Below are 16,197 nucleotides of genomic sequence, written 5' to 3'. Positions count from 1 at the left end.
TAGTCTGGTTTACATAAACACAAGGCAGGGGCAGACTTTACATCGAGACGTGGTCTGCAACATGTGGCTCCTCACCAAAAGGGGCCATGAAGAAATTATAAATATATATGTTTTCATTCATTCAACTATCCAGCACCATATTAGAATTGACTGCTCTGCTTTGAATAGATGTTTAGTAAAGGTAAATACATTGTGCTGATGATGGTGCTTTCATACTTCAAGTAAACATTAGAATGCAGGATTCTTACTAAGCTCTATTGTGTTTAATATAGCAGTTATAACACTTTTACTTAACATTTTGAGTATTTCTTCTACCACTCCAAATAACAACATTCCTCCTTAGAGAAAGGGATAAAAGCTAAATAAAACCGCTTTTGCCAAGTGCACTTATATCACAAATTCTGGCCCTAATAAGTACGACCAGCGTGGGGGTCACATGTTATTTCCAAACAGGTGTATTGGTCCTTTGCTTTGAGACCACTGTGCTTATACAGAGCACAGATTTAATGAATAGAGGTAAAAGTTAATGTAGCAAGCACATGAACAATTTGGGTGCTAATTGCAGAGTGGCGACTTTCCTGTGGGAGATGTGGTCGCGCCACTTGAATCCTGGGAAATGATGAAAATGTGTTGTAATTTATTCAGCATTAATATAGCGCTGGCAGCCTTCATCAAACATCCAGCAGCAAAAGGGTTCTGCAAAGAGCTGCTGACAACATGCTGGAAGGCAGAGCCCAGAAGTCCCCCCCCCCCCCCCCCCCCAAACCCCCCTGTGGCTACACAGAGCGCGGTTCACCTGTTACAGACAATTTGTAAATGCACTCGAAGCACCCCCCCCCCCCCCATATGTGAAGCAAAGGAGGACAGGCAGGTCCAGATGTGCATGCAGTGTGTGACAGGTGTTATGATCCTCATGATTAGGATCCTATTCACTGACGTATTGGGTTTTATTGTCTGAATTATTCTGAGTACGTCTGACTACAGACTTGCTTGCAGCAATCTGATCTTCCAGCTCTGTCGCTTTTGTCAGTCTTATCTCTACAAGTCGTATTTCAAGGCTCTTGAGAAAGTCGTATACTCGGTAGATCACAGGTGTCTTGTATTAAAGACGTGTAAGAGTCATGTATAAAAGGCTGTGTCATGATGTCACGCACGGGGCGTCTCGTGTTTTTCGACACCATCTAAGGCAGAAACGCTGCGATGCGTGTCTGTTACAGATCAGCTCTCTGTGACTTCTCACCTCACGGCAGACTGTGTTGCTTTTGTCAGACGACACGGTTAGAGGTTGTGTGGAGAACGCAACTCAGATGTTTTGTTTCCTTACGCAGCTTTTCAGTTCAAACATCTGAGCGTCAGATTCATAGCAAGCTGTGCAACTTGTTTCTGCCTTTCACCTGTCTATGGGGCAACATGTACCATTCTTCCACTCTTAGTGGAACAATGGATTGAGGCTTAACAAATAAAGGCTACCATTTGAATTGTATGAAATGAAATATTAGAATCCATAATGTTTCTTTTGCTGTTCTCCGTTTGCCTGATTGACAAGATCCCGATGGAGTTCATTTTTTTATATAACGCACAGTGCCAGGTGTTTTCCTTTAAAATCTTTTCATCTGCATTTTTCTGTTTTCTAAATAATAAAGTGAATCCGCTCCGAGGTACTATAAATGCAGCAGTACAACTATAATGAGCATCTAGGAGTCATAAACAGTATCTCCACTGGCTCATTTCCCCTGATTGACATCCATTATACAAGTCACTTTTAGTCATTACAGAAGAAACCATGGCGTAGAATGGATGAATCCAGCTGAAATATTTTTCAATATTCTATGCAAGAGCTGTACGCACATCTGCACACATCCTACATGAGGGAGCGATATTGTGTTGCATGTGCACATTCCTGCGCTCCTTCTCTCTCTGTCTCTGTCCTCCACAGTGTCGTGTCTCCCACCACAGGGGTTTATCAGTGGCTAACACACAACTCTTTACACCAGTGCAACACACAACCCAGATAGATAATGGGGCCAGAGACTGTTGTTAAAGTGTTAACGCTTCCCAGCAGCTCACACACAGTGGGGAGCCTCTCTGCCAATAGCCACACAACTGGAAACAGTGTAATTCAATGAGTGGGAGGTTGTGGGAACTCGCCTCCGGTCATTGCTGTCAAATGACAGGTCTTGATTGTTTTAGGGGAATGCCGATGATAACAATGTTTGGAATAACTTTCCCGCCTTATTATTGTCTTCTTTTTGATTTCCGCCTGACCTTTTTTTATTTAAATGTGTTATTCTCAATGCTTATGTGTGGTTGCAGCCTTCCAAAGCACATTTCCTGCACAGGCATTTCCTCATTGTTTGGCCAATTTATATGAGTTGTCAATGTTTACACCCCCTATAGGATGAAAATGACAACCCACCGGAGTTCAGCAAGCAGTCCTACATCATCAAAATCGAAGAGAACATCATAGCCGGTGAGTCACTTTATACATTTGGGGTTTGAGTCTAGCTGCTAGAATGCGTTTTCTGGTGCAAAACCAACACAGCACTTAAACACTCCAAACAGCTCAAACCCCACGTGGAGCACATGCAGCCCCCTCATACTTGAATTGCCTTACCATTAGCACATCCAACAAATAGCCCTGCTTTCTTGGGGGTATGTTTTATTTGAAATGCTTCCTCTGGCAGCCTCCTCTACAATTTCATTTGTTATGACTTTGCATAATGTTTTTAAATGCTCGATCAGAATGCAGGATATTGACTCTTCATGGCCAAATCACTGGCTCTTCTGCTCATTCTCATGCGCGATTCAGAAAAGGCTTTTACCCAAGAGAATAGATTAGTTTCCAGTCGCTGGTGGGAAATGAGATGTCTGACCGGCCCTTTCTCTCTCTGAGCTCAGGCGGGCGCCGGCCGCAGCCTGCGTCTCGGCCCGCTTTCAAGGAGCACGCAGCTCAGCGGCTTGGGGCCCGGGCTGTAAGGGACTGCGGCTCGAAATGCTTGGGCCCCCGAGCTGGGGGCCGAGTGCGTGCGCGCTGCAAGGCTCGCCTCATGGCTAGTCCAGCGGCTCCCCCCACCCCCTGTCTGCCCTGCTATTGATCAGGCCTGTGCCAAGTATAGGCTGTGCCAAACAAGCTGATAATCCACTAATCCATAAACCCACTCAATGCTGTGCCATGGGTTGAGCTGAGGGTGGGGGCGGGGGAAGAAATCAGCTCTCTGAATGCAGCTTCTCTGTCACTTCCCTCAACTCAAGTTCCTTTCTTTTCTCCCACTCCATGAGTTGTAACTTTTTTTTTCTGTCTCACTCCCTTCATCCCTCCCTCTCCTCCACAGGGGCGACTGTGCTGCTTGTGAATGCTACTGATTTGGACGCCTCTCGGGAATATGGCCAAGCCTCACTCATCTACTCCCTGGAGGGCTCCTCTCAGTTCCGTCTCAACTCGCGCTCAGGTGCATGTGTGGGTGTGATAGGGCCCATGTACACTTTTTTTTCCCTTTTTTTTCTGAAAGCACATTTGTAGTTTTTTTGGACTAATTCCATTTGGATTAAAAGTTGGAATTTCGTGAGATATTTTTGTAATCACCGTAATACGGCCAAGCTGCAATATATTTTCCAGTGTCTTTTTTACGCTCTTCACTCTGCTTGTTTGCACATTGTTGTTTCTTTTCATCTTGGCGTGAGAGTTACCTTGAAACATGTCTGGCCTTCACTTTCCATGGCTGTTGCTTTTTTATTTGGGTCTGATTCCATGTGTTTTCTTTAGGAGAAATCACCACCACAGCCCTGCTGGACAGGGAGCTGAAATCCGAGTACATCCTGATAGTCAGAGCTGTGGATGGAGGGGTGGGACCTCAGCAAAAGACTGGCATTGCCACGGTAACCACTATAGAGCACCATCTTTTCACAGCTGACAAAATCAACCAATTTCTTATCCACTAATTAATAATCATTTGGGATTAAATGACATACTGTCTGTACGTATACAACAGAAAGATTGCTCTCTTAACTAACATCAAAAGTGGCTCATTGGCTTTCTACCTTTATTCCCCTTGCTCGCACTTTGTTAAGGTGAACATCACCATCCTGGACATCAATGACAATTCCCCTGTGTGGAGAAACGAGCCGTACCTAACCAACATAGTGGAGATGAGTCCAATGAACACTGATGTTTTCTCTGTGAGTACAAACCAACCAACCTGGTAAATTGTTCACAAGCTGATTGTCAACAACAATCAAGTGAAGATTTTTGTAATGCAACAGTTTTCTGTGGGCGGCGCACTGCAGATGAAAAACCGAACACTTTGAAGGACACATGCATGCATAGTCCGCCGCTGTTGATGGATGAATTGTCATTACTGCGTAGGTCATCGCTAAATAAACACTGTAATATTACCCCAAAGTCTCTCATCGTCCTCGTGTCTTTGGCAATGTGTGGTTGTTAATTAAGCCCTGGTTGTCCATTATTTAAGGAGTCGTCAGTGAGTGTAATTAAGGGAGTCCGATTGCTAATTAAAATGTAGCCCGCAGTCAGGCGCATAGCAAATGATTTAGCTGCCAGGCAGAAAAGTAAGCGAGAAGCCACCTTGCAGAGCAAGACGGTGGAATGGCGAAGTGGTGAAAGTTACTGATGCTTAATCGTTGCTACATGCAGACCGCATGTGACTCAGCCCCTTTGAACATTATTCAATAAACCAAACCATCGAGGCTCTCAGTCCTGTACCTGGCCCAAATGTAGCCCCGGCCCGGCCAGTATCTTTATGGTGACAAGAGGCCACCCGCTAAATTCTCCTGGAGGTGTCCAGCGAGCCATGAATGTGGTCGCAGTGCCAAGTGTAAGATCATCTGACTTTGATCTCCCAGCACCACACCATCACCTGCAGGCTCTAACAACCAGCGCCTACACACATAGTGAGCTCCTCCAGTAACTCACTTCTATGCAGTATTTTATTTTCTGCTACTGTTGAGTGAGACTAGGGCTATAGGTCAATGGACAAGGCTAATATATTTGCTCACTATCCCTTAATGTGCTTTGCTCAGGCCAGAATTGATTCTTTGAACTGGCCTCAGCTTCACACCTTCCCACATCTTATATCACCTGACTTTGTCTGCAAATCAATGGGCCTTCCTACCATGTTCCCTTAATTATTCAATACCTTTAAAAACTTTATTCTGCTAATGACCAATTAACCAGTTTCCAGAGTTTTTAGTCAGTTCACTGAATAATTTATCATCTCTTTAAGAATCAGTCAGTGTTTTAGTCGTGCTCCTGGCTTCACACATTCATCACCCGACGCCACTTTGTGTCAGAAAGATAAGACGTGAGCGTTTTTCTTTTCGCTGACTGATGTTAGAACAGCTGGACGGGGTGTGAAGATGCTCTGTGGGTGGGATGGGGATGTTCTTATTACTGTTAATGTCATTATAGTTTCTTTTTTCTCTTAGTATCTTAAAACCTGCCATGTCCCGATTTCTTAAACCACTTCTCTTGAACACACTCTCATGTGACCTCGTAATAGAACTGGAGGATTCGTTTACATAGGGAAGGCTAACATAACTGCTGTTGGTGGCTTAGTTTCAGAACGTGTTTCTCTCGTCCCTCCCCTTTGCAGGTGTTGGCATTTGACCCTGACAATGGGCAAAATGGCACAGTGGTGTACACAATCAGTCCGGTAAACCCCTTCTACACCATCAGCAGCAGTACTGGGAAGATCCGGACCAGTGGGCTGACCCTGGACAGGGAAAGCTCCAACGCCAGGGACACACAACTCATGAGGTCCATCATCATCTCCGCTGTTGACAGTGAGTCGTATGTGTGTAGTTGGGATGTCAGTTTGCACTTGTATTTGCCTTCCACTGTGTACATTGGCCTGATTCCGGAAACACCTGAACCCTGTGTAAGCGAGTTTAAATACTCTAGCTCTATATCATTTTCAGCGGAGAGCTTTTGCAACAATTAGCCTCTTTCTTCAAACCTCATTTCCCAAGTTTTATGATGAAACTCTTTACTGGGGCTCTTTATAAACCCCTTTGACCATTTGTAATCTTCCTGGGGTGCACAGGAATGATTTAGAACATGACGTCAAACAAAGAGTTAAAAATAGTACAAAAAGAATAATAACCCATGATATAGTCAGATACCCAGTGCTGTCGAAGAATAGGATGTAGGTCCAGTACACCTGCAATTTTTAAAGAAGGATCACATGAGTACAAAAGCAGTGGCAAGCATCAAGTAGTGAGCCGTGGGGTGTGTGTATGTGCGTCTTTACGTGTTCTCTGGCGCCCTCTTTAGATGGAACACCTCCACTGCATGCGTCAGCCAGCGCCACTGTGCTTGTCAACCTGCTGGATCTCAACGACAACGACCCGACCTTCCTCAACCTGCCCTTTGTGGCTGAAGTTCCAGAGGGACTGCCCATTGGATCCTCCGTTTTTAAGGTGAAATACGAGACTATTTTCATGCGTTATGGCATTCACACAAAAGGATTCTAGTATCATCTCTCATTGGTCTATCTCTCTCTGCTTTAGGTCCGGGTGGAGGACCCAGACGAGGACATGAACGGACTGATTACAATGGCGTTACAGATGGGGATGCCTCGCCTCGACTTCTACCTGAACACCTCCTCTGGCGTCCTCAGCTCCGTGGCGGTCTTGGATCGTGAGCAGATCGGACAGTACCATTTGAGAATTATTGCATACGATGCCGGGAAGTTCCCTCGCACCTCCACTTCAACCCTCACAGTCACAAGTAAGAGTCTGCTCATTTGGCTGATGATGATGATGATGATGAGAAACTGGGAATGAATTCCCTTTGCTCTCTCTGAAAATTGCCCTACGTATAAAACTGCAGAGTCATAATATGATTGGGTTCAGGATGGCACGAAGAGTTACTTCGTTAATGCAAATAAGCCCTGAAATCCCTGTAGTCTGCTGAGAATGATGCTACCACCTGCTGGTGGGATTGGAAAAAACAACTGGGCAAAATAGTCTGCTGTAAACATAGTGAAAAAGGAATGGAAACATTGAATAACACTTTCAAATGACTCACAAGCATCCACACATTATGGACCGTTTAGCTGAGATCTGTCTCACGTCTCTTAACCTCACAGGGGAGTCATTGGCAGCCCGAGCCGGCTACAAAAGAAGCTGCTCCATTGTCTCTGAATCCCTTTGATTTAACAACGGTCCTTCTACTCACTGCGCCATATTGCTGCCTTGTTTGTCCTCTCGTACGTCTATCTGTGTGTCCTCATGTCTCTCTGTCTGTGTGTTTGTGTGCGTGGGTCAGTTCTGGATGTAAATGATGAGACGCCAACCTTCAACCCTCGCGTGTACAATGTTTCCCTGAAGGAGAATGTCCCTAGAGACCACATTGTAGCGCGCCTCAGCTGCTCTGACAACGACGCTGGCCTCAACGCCGAACTTAGCTACTTCATCACAGGTCAGACGTCCCCGTGGGAGTTGTTTTTGTGTGTCTGTGGGTACAGTGATGTGGACTATGTGCACGCACAGTATCTTTTGTCCAACCATCCGTCTCTGTGTGAGTTTGTGTATGGGTCGAGCTCTTCTTGCATGCTTTTGTCAGTATCATAGCTGCACTGTGTGCATGCAATGTTTCACTAACACGCTGTAAATGGATTTGGAAATGTGTTTGTGTTTTGTATTTTTTAGGTGGTAATCAGGATGGTAAATTCAGCGTGGGCTTCAGAGATGGAGTTGTTCGGACTGTGGTCGGCCTGGACAGAGAGACCCAGGAGGCATACACACTGGTTGTAGAAGCTATAGGTGTGTTATTTTCACACAGTCCTTATTTGCATTTATTATAATAGGACATGTTTTCTTAATTTTCTTCATGATGTTCAAAGCAGCCGCCTCCTTACTTTGCACCACAATGATGAAAAGTTTGTGCCGTCTGCACATCTGCTGTGATTTCAGACTATTGCTCAACTGTTGTGGAGAGCCAAAAATGTTCCAGTTTGTTTTTATAGCAATCTTTTGGGGAGTTTTTGCTTTATTTCCTAGCGATGAATGGCCTTAGCCAGAGATATACAGACATGAAATGGATGCTGGGTATTAGTTACACTCCAAATTAGCATGGACCTGAATGGTAGCATCGGATGTGTTTAGTGAACGTATGAATGCTTGTGCACATAGACAACGGTCCAGCAGGCAGCCGGAGGACCGGCACGGCGACTGTATTTGTGGAGGTGCAGGATGTCAACGACAACAGACCCATCTTCCTACAGAACAGCTACGAGACCAGCATACTGGAGAGCGTGCCCAAAGGGACCAGCATCCTCCAGGTAGGGAACACACCGGGGGGCCAAGCCCTCACTGTAATGAACGCACTGATAACCCATAGCGTTGCATATGAAACCAATCGCATTCATTATTTAGAAGATGGATGGGGATTTTCTTCATCAGGACAATTATTGGTGTGAAGAGAGGGACTGGTAGTCGTACCCACACTATGAATCAATTTATTGGCATGAAAATAGAAGTCATTATCTGAACAAGTGCCTTGCCGGAAGAATTTAGTTTGTACAATTTGTGTGCATTACATCTGTTTATTTCATTCTGCTTGGAAAAAATGGAATTTAATTAAATCAGAGGGAATTTATTTCAGTGCAGAAGGTGAATTTAATGATGCATTCAATTTTTGTCGAGAGAATTTATTCGTTGTTGGATTAAATACTCTTTTTAACTCTATATATAGTGCAAAAAACCACACCCATACCTAAAAACATTACCTGCTGCAGAGGGTGAAATCAGTCAGTGAGATTAGTCCCAAAAATGACTTCTGGATCGCCTTTTACAGCTATCAATAATGTCCTTGCCGGTGTGTTACTTGTTTTGGGAAGCAGTCAGTCGGCCTCCTGCCTGTCCTCTGGTCAGATTTCCGTGACATAGTCAAACAGACAAGGCGTAGTGGGGGGGGGCTCCATTCTGGCGTCTGGCTGCGTTGTCTGTCGGGCCGGAGGCTGGGACACTTGTGCGCTCTCCCGCTCGTACGGCCTGCGATGGGGCGGCCGTCTGAAGGAGATGTTGTATGAACGCCGGTATGACCCCAGCCTCCTCCACACCTTGAGCTGGGGCTCGCTGGACCGCCTTCCTCCCCGGGTCAAGCTCCCTCCCGGGGCGCAGCTTGCCTCCGAGCCGCCGTCCTGCTGCGAGGGCCGGCACACAGCCAGGAAGGCGGCTAACCCCGCCAGCAGCAGGGACAAGCCCAGCACCACCATGATGGTGAACTCTGGGTCCAGGACGCTGGGGGAGTGGGATGGAGGCAGTGGGCTGGTGGGAGACATCCACGTGGTTGGAAGGCTGGACAGAGGGACATTTTCTGTGTATGGTGTAGAGGTGGAGTTGGAATCTGGTTCAGTGGTGTTCATGTTGTCTTGGCCTTGGATGGGGAAAAAAACATTAGATTGGAGGGAGGTGTCAGGATGCTGTGTGTGCGCATGTGTTACTCCGTGTGTGTGTTCAAGTGCCACGACAGCTTTCTGCCTCACTAACCAAGCTGAGTAGGTTTATTTTTCCCTTTATTGGGATTATACACCCAAGTACTAAATGTACACACACGTAAGTGCACACGTGCACAAATAGGCACAGAAATGCCCGCGTGCACATGCAGAAATGTTTGGCATTTTGGCAATTATGTAGCTATTAAATCAAGGACTGCAAAACAGTCAACGCTTGAAAGGCTTTCTTCAATGTAAAACAAATTGGGTTTAATAAAATGCCCCTTGTAAGATGCAAGGCACCCACCTCTTCCATCCCGGGCTCCAATTATACCCCCCTCTCCTGAGCCCCCATTCTTTGCGCCCCCATCTTCAGCATAGTAACATTTGTAAATGTCATCGTCCTTAATTCAGCGGAGACAAAGCATGGCTTATCGGTTTAAGGGAAACACATTGGGACGTGAAATTATTTTTAAGACCAAATGCCAGGAAAGCTGTGAAAAGGCCAGTGGAGCAGGATGGCTTGTTAGAGAGTCAGTTCATTAGTCAGCGCCTCCGAGCACATATGACGCACGCAAATACACGCACACACACACACACACACACACAAATACTGCCAGCAATTCAAGCACAAACTTTCCTCATCCATACAGATTGTAGGCTGCGCGTCACGTATTTGCGATTAGCCACGCTGCTCCTAAGCTCGGCAGCTTAGCCGGAAGGTGTTCTCCTCTCCACACTGTTGCTCCCTCAGATCTGACTGCTCAGCTAGTTCTCAAACAAAGATTTCTTAACTTTTTCACCAGCAACATTCGTCTAAGTCCAAATAATATTCAACCAAATGAGCACAACAACAGTCTCCACGTACAGACAAGGTTACTCAAGTCAAGCACCTCACATCTAGGCGTTTAGGAGTTTCATCTAAAATTGTAGGTTTTACGAGACATTAATGAAATTGTAAGCATCTTAAAATTTGGTGATGATTCACTACTTCAATTTCTTGCCAATTCACGTTGCTTCTTCAAACTTGATCTTTAGTAATTGGGAATAAGACCCATGGAAAATATATACTTACACCCACACTGTAAAAACAGCACCTTGCTTAGTTCCAGTAACTGAGGTCAGACCCGTTCCTTGGCTTCACACACTTGTTTTTCCCCCTTAAACTGCTGCTTTCCCAGAACACAGGGGGAAAACGCTGGGGAGGAAGAGGGCATAAAGAGTGAAAGGGGGCAAAGTGAAGGGGGGGGGGGGGGGTACGGCATTATGACATATATCTCTCGCTGCTGTTTTAATCCCCCGGAGCCAGACAATAGTCTGTTTTGTGAGCTGTGCAGACGGCGGGTGAAGAATCTCTCTGTGATTACACTCCACATGCTTACACTTACAACATCTGGCTCTGCAATTTAGTCCTGCACTCTATACACCCCCTTTTATGGCCTAAGTGGTGCAGTCCGCTGTGTAATACCCCATTCATCACTCCCCAATCTGACCCCCCAGCCTCTTTTTTTTTTTTTCTCCCATCGCCCCCTCCCCTCTCCTCTTCTTTCTCCTCGTCTCTCCACATCTCTTTATAAAGCTAATGAGAGTGAAGTTGGGCCCCGCTTCACAGGGAGAGTGAGGGAGAGCAGAGGAGAACACACAGGGCAGGGAGGGGGGGGACTGGAAGAGAGAGAGAGATTGTGTGTGTGTGTGTGTGTGCGCGTGTGTGTGCGTGTATTTCCTCATGCCTTCCTGACTGTGTGTCTCTGTGTGCGATTGAATATGCACTTTGAGGGTCCCTCCGTAGAGTCTGACACCTCCACAGAGGAGTGCTGTGACATGGCCGAGCCTTCGTCCAGCGCCAGCGGCTCTGTGCCTCTCTGGGTTCATGGCCCTATCGGCAGCGGCCCAGCATGCCACACTAGCACACCACTATCTGTGTGCGCTGTGGAGCCGCGCTGTCTGCAGCGGCTTCCGGCTTTCCGCCTGCGACACAGACAGAGAAGGAAGTTCTGACGGGACAGACTTACTGCCGAGCCACGTTGGGGTTGGTGTGGCAACAAGTGGCTGTGGTGAATGAGAAAGAAGTGGTATTTGCCCATCTCTTTGTAGAAATCAAAGATTCAATAAATGTGTGAAAGGAATGTACTTTCTATGGTGACCCAACTTCTCTATTCTCTCTTGGTGATATGCGTGTTTTAACAATTCCTTTTGTCAAACTGCAAAATGAAAAGAGTAAAGATGTTGAATGGTAACAGTTGTGATGGGAGATTTATGACAATTTTCTGCAGCAAGGTGTTTCTTTTGTATACGTGTTGTAGATTTGGTTGTGTTTGGGGTTATTTTCTACAAACTGTGTGCTTGTTTGTCTGCACAGGTTCAAGCTACAGATGCCGACCAGGGGGAGAACGGCAGAGTTCTGTACAGGATCCTCACTGGTAAGTGCTGCATCACTTGGGTTGGAGACACGGTCTCCTTGCTCTACAAACAAATGCAAAGAAAGGATAGGCTCCCAAGATGCACCAGGTTGAACCATTAGATCTATTTTGATTGCGGCTTTAATCCAGCTTTTGAAAATGTGTGATAGATTGGATTTCCACAAGTTTCCAAAATTTGAGTGATTTCAGCTTTTCTGCCCAGGGTTATGTATGATCATTACTCTTGTTGCCAATGCAATTTCTCTAGATGCAGTCAAAGTGAAAATGCCAGTAATGACTGGAAGTAAATTTGCATTGAAGGCAACCAATTATCTCACCCAATTGGCCGAATAGATTCAATGTTTCACTAAAATGGGTATTTTTGAAGAAGTCTCTTGCTCTGTTTCACCTCCCCTCTCTCCCCCTTTCTTACTGGCCTGTGTGTGTATGTGCGTGTTTGTGTGTTTGTGTACAAAGGCAACAGCAACAATCTGTTCAGCATAGACAATCAGACCGGTCTGGTCACACGAGGCCCCAGGGCACTGGACAGAGAGACCAGCAGCTCCCACGTGCTGGAAGTGATGGCCTACAACAGCGACGAGGGCAGCATGAGGAGCTCCGTGAGGGTGAGGGAGGGGAGGGCAGCTTGAGGGGGGAGGATGCTGTAACGTGTGCAAGTTACAACCCCGACGTCTCTCCCTGCAGGTGATCATATATGTGGACGATGCCAATGACGAGGTGCCAGAGTTCACCCAGCAGCAGTACAACCGGCTGGGCCTGAGAGAGACCGCTGGCATCGGCACCTCTGTGATCGTGGTGCGTGCCACGGACCCTGACACGGGTGAGTCCCGTCTCGGATCACATGAGCAGAGGGGACCCGCTTTGTCATCGCGCTGCCATACAACACAGAGGAACATTTTGCTGACTGCGGCCTTAAACCTGTACTTGTTTACAGCTTCACTAGTCCTGACAGTAGTGGGAGCCGGTGCAAAGAACCTCTGAACCACCACATGTTTCTTTCTGTTATTACAGTGCAAACACTCGAAAACAGTTCACCGAAACTGGCATTTAAATATTCACTTCTGCTCTCCGGTGCAGACTTCCTCTATCCACTTCCCGTAGAGTTGTTTTCAGACACGTTATTATGCATTTGGTGTGTGACATACATTTTCCAAAACATGAGGCCTGCAACAGAAATAACAAAAACAAAGGCAGAATGGAGCAAACTGTTTGTATCAATGTAATCATTTTACAAGGAGTGCGTGCAGCTTATTCTAAGCCTTTCTGCACCAACCACCTCTCCTCTTCCTGCGCAGGTGACGGTGGAGCTGTGGCTTACGCTCTCGTCTCCGGCTCAGACCGCAAGTTCGAGGTGGATGTGAGCACGGGCCTGGTAACCACTGTGGACTACCTGGACTACGAGACCAAGACCACGTATCTGATGAACGTTTCGGCCACTGACCAGGCGCCGCCTTTCCACCAACGATTCTGCACTGTCTATGTCACGCTACTCAATGAGCTGGATGAGGCCGTGGCCTTCTTATCCGCCGGTTACGAGGCCTCGCTTCGCGAGAACATTGCCACGGGGACAGAGGTCGTCCAGGTTAGGGCCCAGTCGGCCGACAACTTGAATCAGTTGACATACCGCTTCGACCCTGACACGTCACCTGCGGCTCTGGCCCTCTTCAAGATAGACAGCATCACGGTGAGTGGGGGGAAAGGTCAACGGCCATCTGAGCGCAATGTGTCCCTCTTTTTGTTGCGCGCTTCATGCCCGCCGTCTGTCATTAACCACCCATTAACGGCAGTGTGATTCATCTGCACCTCTTCCGCTGTGACTCAAGCTTGTTGATGTATAACTGTGAGCCGATCAGACAGCTTGCTTGCTTTTAAGCCATTTAATTCCTTGGAATGATGAGACATTTTTGTTGTTGTTTATTTGTTTGATAGTTATTAGTCTCAATCCATACTCACTGGCTCACACATCAGAATGCTTGCACTTTGAACCAGAGTTATGTGAGTGTGTGTCGTGCTTCAGGGCCGCATCACGGTGACCGGCCAGCTGGACAGAGAGAAGGGGGACGTGTACACCTTAACCGTTGTAGCTGATGATGGAGGACCTAAAAAAGATTCCACCGTGGTACGCCTCATCCTGAATTGTCTTATTGTATCTTTGTTCTGTTTTGTGTACATTTAAAACAGGACGCGTTGTGTCTTGTGTGTTGTAGAAAACTTAACGGCATTCCTCTTTTATTAATTGCATCTCTCATTGGAAGTGCAGAAGGTAAGACTTCCTGTTTTTTAAAGATCATTTACAGTATGACAGGCAGCATGACATTTATTTATTTGCATCATCTTGCATTTTTAGGATTTAGGTTGTTCGATTAATTTCAACGGTAAGTGTTTTGTTGTGTTTCAAGCTATGGAGCTTGTATTTTGATCTTGACAGGTGTCAATCACCATTCTGGATGAGAACGACAACAGTCCGGAGTTTGACATCACATCAGATACTTCAGTGAACATCCCAGAGAGCACACCTATGGGGAGGAAAGTGGCAGTGGTGCTGGGAAGGGACAAAGATGCTGCATTAAATGGACTGGTGAGAATTATGAAGATGGATGGAGACGGTTGGAATAAACACATCTCTGTCCACTCATCAACAGATCATGATAACAAAAGTATTCCAGGTTTTTAATAACGATTAGTCCAAATTTTACGAAGCAAGAAACAAGACAAGAAGACAAGAAACTTAACATTAAGCACATTGTGTTGCATTGTATGCTTAAATAATCTGTATGAAAAGATTATTGTTAGTAGTACTATTATAATTACAAGTCTACTTCTTGTGGTTGATATTAGTAATGTAATATTCACTCAAATGACAATGTTTTATTGCACTACACACAAAAGGTTCACTATTACAGTCTTTTTTCCTTCTTCTTTCACTGTCGTCTTTCTCTCCCACTTTCTCTTTCATTACTCTCCCTCAGGTCAATTTCACTCTGGTGGCCGGCAACATGGAGGATGTGTTCAAGATCAAGACATTGAACAACACCTACGGGGAGGTTTTTGTCAATGCTGCTCTGGACAGAGAGTCAGTAGACCGCTACCTACTGAAGGTCCGGCCCAAGTCCTAACATGCACTCACGATCTCTTCCCAATTATCCATATGGCCATGTACACCACACATGTAAACCTGACTTCTTGTTCAACCTAAATATAACCACCCTGTGTCATTAAAAAATACACCGACTTTAGTAAAATTATAATGAAATAAAAAAAAGAATATTTTTTCACTTAAAAACATTAATTATTCATCTGGGTTCCCAACACAAGATCTCACAGACAGATAGAAGGAGCTTTTTGTTTCTGTGTGCAGTACACAGTGCATGTGTATGCTGTTACAGGTGCGTGCCATTGACAACGGCTCGCCTCCGAGATACACAGACCACTCCCTCACCATCAACATCCTGGACGTCAATGACAACGCACCCGTTATCGAAAGCCAGAGGGGCTACAACGTCAGCATAAGTGAGGTAAGGACGCGCTTGCACGCCAGTTTGCATTATAATATTTACCTATTCAGTCACAGTTCAATGTCTCTTCCACCTTCCTGAGGCCTCTGTTATGATGTGGGTGTCTTAGAATGTTGGAGGAGGTACTTCCGTCCTGCGTGTGATAGCGACGGACAAAGACATCGGTCCCAACGCCATGCTGTTCTACTACATCACGGCTGGAAACCAAGACCTCACCTTCCGCATGGACCGCGTGACCGGAGAGATGGTGACGCGGCCGGCCCCTCCCGACCGAGAGCGCCAGCAGGAGTATCGACTTACTGTCACTGTAGAAGATGATGGCACGCCACCTCTGTCGGTAAGAAACAGCAGCAGAAACAAGAGCAACTCTGCAAGAGCCATCTCCACATGGCAGAGACCACTGATGCCCTGAGACACATTCCAACATGTTTCAGCCTGGAATTAAATCCAGAAAAACGTATTATGTCAATGCTTCATATAATAATAATAATATAATAAATCAATACACATAAAAATCCTTAGAGTTAATTTTCCGGTGTTAGGCAAAAGTGCAGAGTTGAAATCACACTGCAAAAAGATTCAACTCTCAGAGTCATTTCTACAAAAGAGCTGGATTCATTTTCCAGTGTCAAGATCAGATTCACTTAGTAGAGTTAAATGAACTCTTTGATAGGATTGAAATGTAAGTGTACAGCTCTTGGTATCAGGTTAAACTCCATGTAATGTGGCGCATGGATTGGTGGGGGTGCTCCAGGAGCACAAGGCTGTTGGTTTGAACCCTGGTTTACCCAAGTGTCCCTGAGCAAT

The 16,197-nt window shown here is 46.0% G+C and overlaps 2 protein-coding genes across 3 annotated transcripts in view; one reads left to right on the top strand and one right to left on the bottom strand.

The window, feature by feature from the left end:
• The window catches only part of cdh23 (cadherin-related 23), a 139,697-nt gene that overhangs the window by 95,497 nt on the left and 28,003 nt on the right, over nt 1-16,197 (top strand). The window contains exons 18-37 of the mRNA XM_037464975.2: nt 2,398-2,470; nt 3,333-3,449; nt 3,764-3,876; nt 4,069-4,176; nt 5,610-5,799; nt 6,290-6,435; nt 6,526-6,745; nt 7,286-7,438; nt 7,669-7,782; nt 8,152-8,300; nt 11,815-11,875; nt 12,332-12,480; nt 12,560-12,695; nt 13,171-13,559; nt 13,893-13,994; nt 14,136-14,138; nt 14,304-14,453; nt 14,845-14,973; nt 15,262-15,390; nt 15,500-15,727. Of these exons, the coding sequence (XP_037320872.2) occupies nt 2,398-2,470; nt 3,333-3,449; nt 3,764-3,876; nt 4,069-4,176; nt 5,610-5,799; nt 6,290-6,435; nt 6,526-6,745; nt 7,286-7,438; nt 7,669-7,782; nt 8,152-8,300; nt 11,815-11,875; nt 12,332-12,480; nt 12,560-12,695; nt 13,171-13,559; nt 13,893-13,994; nt 14,136-14,138; nt 14,304-14,453; nt 14,845-14,973; nt 15,262-15,390; nt 15,500-15,727 (2,859 nt within the window). The remainder of the gene's footprint in view (nt 1-2,397; nt 2,471-3,332; nt 3,450-3,763; nt 3,877-4,068; nt 4,177-5,609; nt 5,800-6,289; nt 6,436-6,525; nt 6,746-7,285; nt 7,439-7,668; nt 7,783-8,151; nt 8,301-11,814; nt 11,876-12,331; nt 12,481-12,559; nt 12,696-13,170; nt 13,560-13,892; nt 13,995-14,135; nt 14,139-14,303; nt 14,454-14,844; nt 14,974-15,261; nt 15,391-15,499; nt 15,728-16,197) is intronic.
• On the bottom strand, nt 8,462-10,653 carry LOC119213830 (uncharacterized protein C10orf105-like). Of its 2 annotated transcripts, none has more exons than XM_037464978.2 (2): nt 10,531-10,653; nt 8,462-9,397 (listed from the first exon to the last, which is right to left on the bottom strand). In XM_037464978.2, the coding sequence occupies exon 2, from the start codon at nt 9,384-9,386 to the stop codon at nt 8,889-8,891; it is 498 nt and encodes a 165-aa protein (XP_037320875.2). In that variant the 5' UTR covers nt 9,387-9,397; nt 10,531-10,653; the 3' UTR covers nt 8,462-8,888. The 2 variants fall into 2 exon arrangements, with proteins under 2 accessions (XP_037320875.2, XP_062422545.1); XM_062566561.1 differs by having other exon boundaries at nt 10,537-10,631.

The sequence above is a fragment of the Pungitius pungitius genome, chromosome 13, assembly GCF_949316345.1.
Source record: "Pungitius pungitius chromosome 13, fPunPun2.1, whole genome shotgun sequence".
NCBI lineage: Eukaryota > Metazoa > Chordata > Actinopteri > Perciformes > Gasterosteidae > Pungitius > Pungitius pungitius.
This window is presented reverse-complemented; position numbering and strand designations above follow the sequence as displayed.

Bases quoted from the DNA above. Each gene is read 5' to 3' on its own strand.
- LOC119213830 (XM_037464978.2), bottom strand. From the start codon at position 9,386: ATGAACACCACTGAACCAGATTCCAACTCCACCTCTACACCATACACA.